This window comes from Ipomoea triloba, chromosome 15 (assembly GCF_003576645.1).
Source record: "Ipomoea triloba cultivar NCNSP0323 chromosome 15, ASM357664v1".
NCBI lineage: Eukaryota > Viridiplantae > Streptophyta > Magnoliopsida > Solanales > Convolvulaceae > Ipomoea > Ipomoea triloba.
Window position 1 is genome coordinate 19,616,582 of NC_044930.1, and position 2,340 is coordinate 19,618,921.

Sequence of the window (2,340 nt, forward strand, 5' to 3'; positions counted from 1 at the left end):
AATGGGGAAATAATTTAGAATGGTGATGAATCTTATATTTTTAAGAGTAATGTTATATATTATTGTTGTGGTTATTATACATAGACATGACTTAACAATCAAACACGGCCAAGGACCTTGTGGTTTAGTGGCATCAAACCCTTCCCTTTATACGGGAGGTGGTGGGTTCGAGCCTCAGTGGGGGCTAGGTTGAGAAAGTAGTTATGAACAGATACTGCATTGTAATAGAGTTAGTAGTATTAAAAAAAAAAAAACAAGCAAACACGTGAAAGAATTAATTTTACTTGAGTGGACTGCCTAATTTAGAGACCTAGCTCATCATCGCACCAGACATAATAAGCATACTAAAGAGCACACTTCAAATCTAATGTAAACACCTAGCTCATCATCACAATAGACATAATAGGTATACTAAAGATCACGCATCGAGCACAAATATAGCATGGAATCATTGGCGAGAAGACAACAATTTCAATTGTACAAATAAAAGGCATGGCACCCAAATAAGAGAGCAATCTCTAACAATTAGACTATTACTTTGTCAATTATATTCTCATTGCATACTTGTAATCCTTGAACCTTAGCGCATTTAATTATAATATATAAAAGAAACCCTTTGCCAACTATAATATTACATACTTCATTACATTCTTAATTCCATAAACTTTTATTTAATCTATTATCGTCGAGTGCTAATGTCTAATCTAGCACCTTAGGTCTAAAATTCAACAATACTCACTTTCTGATGTAACAGGACACCAACAATAATACTGTTAGGCATGAACCAAGTTTAGCCCCTATTCAATTCGGAACATGGCGTTGTGATTTGCTATAAATGGGTATGATTTTAAAAAGATATCACAACCAGCTAACCAAAGAACTCCATGATTAGGCGTGTTTGACTTACAAAATGGGCAAGCAACTACCTAACTTGCAAGGTTGTCTGGGTGGTGTAGTTGGTTATCACGCTTGTCTCACACACTAGAGGTCCCTGGTTCAAACCTGGGCTCAGACACTTGCCATTGGGAATACTTGGGCTCAATTAAGGCTCTCACTAGTTGCCTTTTGTTATGGCAGTTAAATGTTAGCCATACACATTGTATAAACAGAGCATTCACATTTCACATCATTCTTTCCATTCACAATATTCATTAACATTCAACACAATGCTAAAACCAAAAGAAATGTTGTTAAGACAAGAGCTGTATTTCCTTAGAGTGTAACAATAAAGAAGAGCAAATTACATTGAAGAGGTGAATGCTGGCATTAACACTAACAAAGAATAACCGAAGAGTGGGCATACACAGTTTACAGTTATGAGAAGAACCTATACCTTATAATACAGATGCCGTGATTAGTGTTGTGATCTAAGCCTTTCACATCTATATTACATAAGGTGGGTGGTCAAGAGGAGCGGTGTCTCCTATGGCTAACTCTCTTCAGAATACAAAGCCGCAAACGCTGGCTAAGTGCCTCCAGCTTCTCGAATTTTTCCCGTCTAGATTTCTTTGCGGGCGTTTCGGCTTTCTTCTTTTTCTTTTTATCTCTTGAAGACTCCAATATGCTTTCTTGGATATTCCGAAGAGGTGTCGCAAGGATCTCCAATGGCGTCTGGAATTTAAATACAACCAACTTAACCAACAAAAGTAGCTTCTAATACTACCCGATATACTGAAATTAGAACATCTTCAAGCTATGTCATGACAAAATCACAATCTCTCATGGCTTAATCAGAGCTCAACAGGCTAGGTCTATAGAAGAATAGTCACATTAGGTGTTTACTTCAAGTTATATAACATTATTAGGGTAATGTGAGCATGGTTATCTTATACCGAGTATAATTTTGTTTAGTTTAAGTTATGGGGTAACCTCTGATAATATAATAATATTATCACACAAGAAAATGAGGTAAAATGAAGGTATGTAACATAACTTTCAAATATTCCAATTTTGCCTTTTATACTGCATATATAATTTTTGTAGTGAACTGCAAGGTAATGTATAATGTTACATTCTGACAATCTAAATTAAACAAATATAACATTCTCATAATCTCACATTACCTTTTAGAAGGTAATCCTATTAACTAGGGTAATCTCACATTCTGTGAACTAAATGCCTTAGTGAAAAAGGTGTCACAGTCAGACTACTACTTTGACTCGGCAAAGGAATGGCTTCTTTAGTGGTTCAATGTAGTAATTTTAATTTCTGTTTTTAAGCCAACTGCTCTACAGACCTAATATCTGCCTCGTTTACTTTTCAATCACCAAAACAAATTTCCATAAAGCTCTATAAAAAGAGGAAAGCAGAAGGGGGGGGGGGGGGGGGGGGAAAAAAAAA

General features: G+C 35.8%; 1 protein-coding gene and 1 non-coding gene across 5 annotated transcripts in view; one reads left to right on the top strand and one right to left on the bottom strand.

Annotated features, from left to right (window-relative positions):
* The first annotated feature begins 941 nt into the window (after window positions 1-941).
* On the top strand, window positions 942-1,015 carry TRNAV-CAC. The gene has a single exon. It is a non-coding gene; the product is annotated as a tRNA-Val (tRNA).
* Window positions 1,016-1,113: 98 nt separating this feature from the next.
* Window positions 1,114-2,340, bottom strand: part of LOC116006962 — an 8,497-nt gene continuing 7,270 nt past the window's right edge. For all 4 annotated transcript variants that reach the window (XM_031247503.1, XM_031247504.1, XM_031247505.1 and 1 more), the window contains exon 13: window positions 1,114-1,611. In XM_031247503.1, coding sequence (XP_031103363.1) covers window positions 1,405-1,611 — 207 coding nt within the window. In that variant the 3' untranslated portion in view covers window positions 1,114-1,404. The remainder of the gene's footprint in view (window positions 1,612-2,340) is intronic.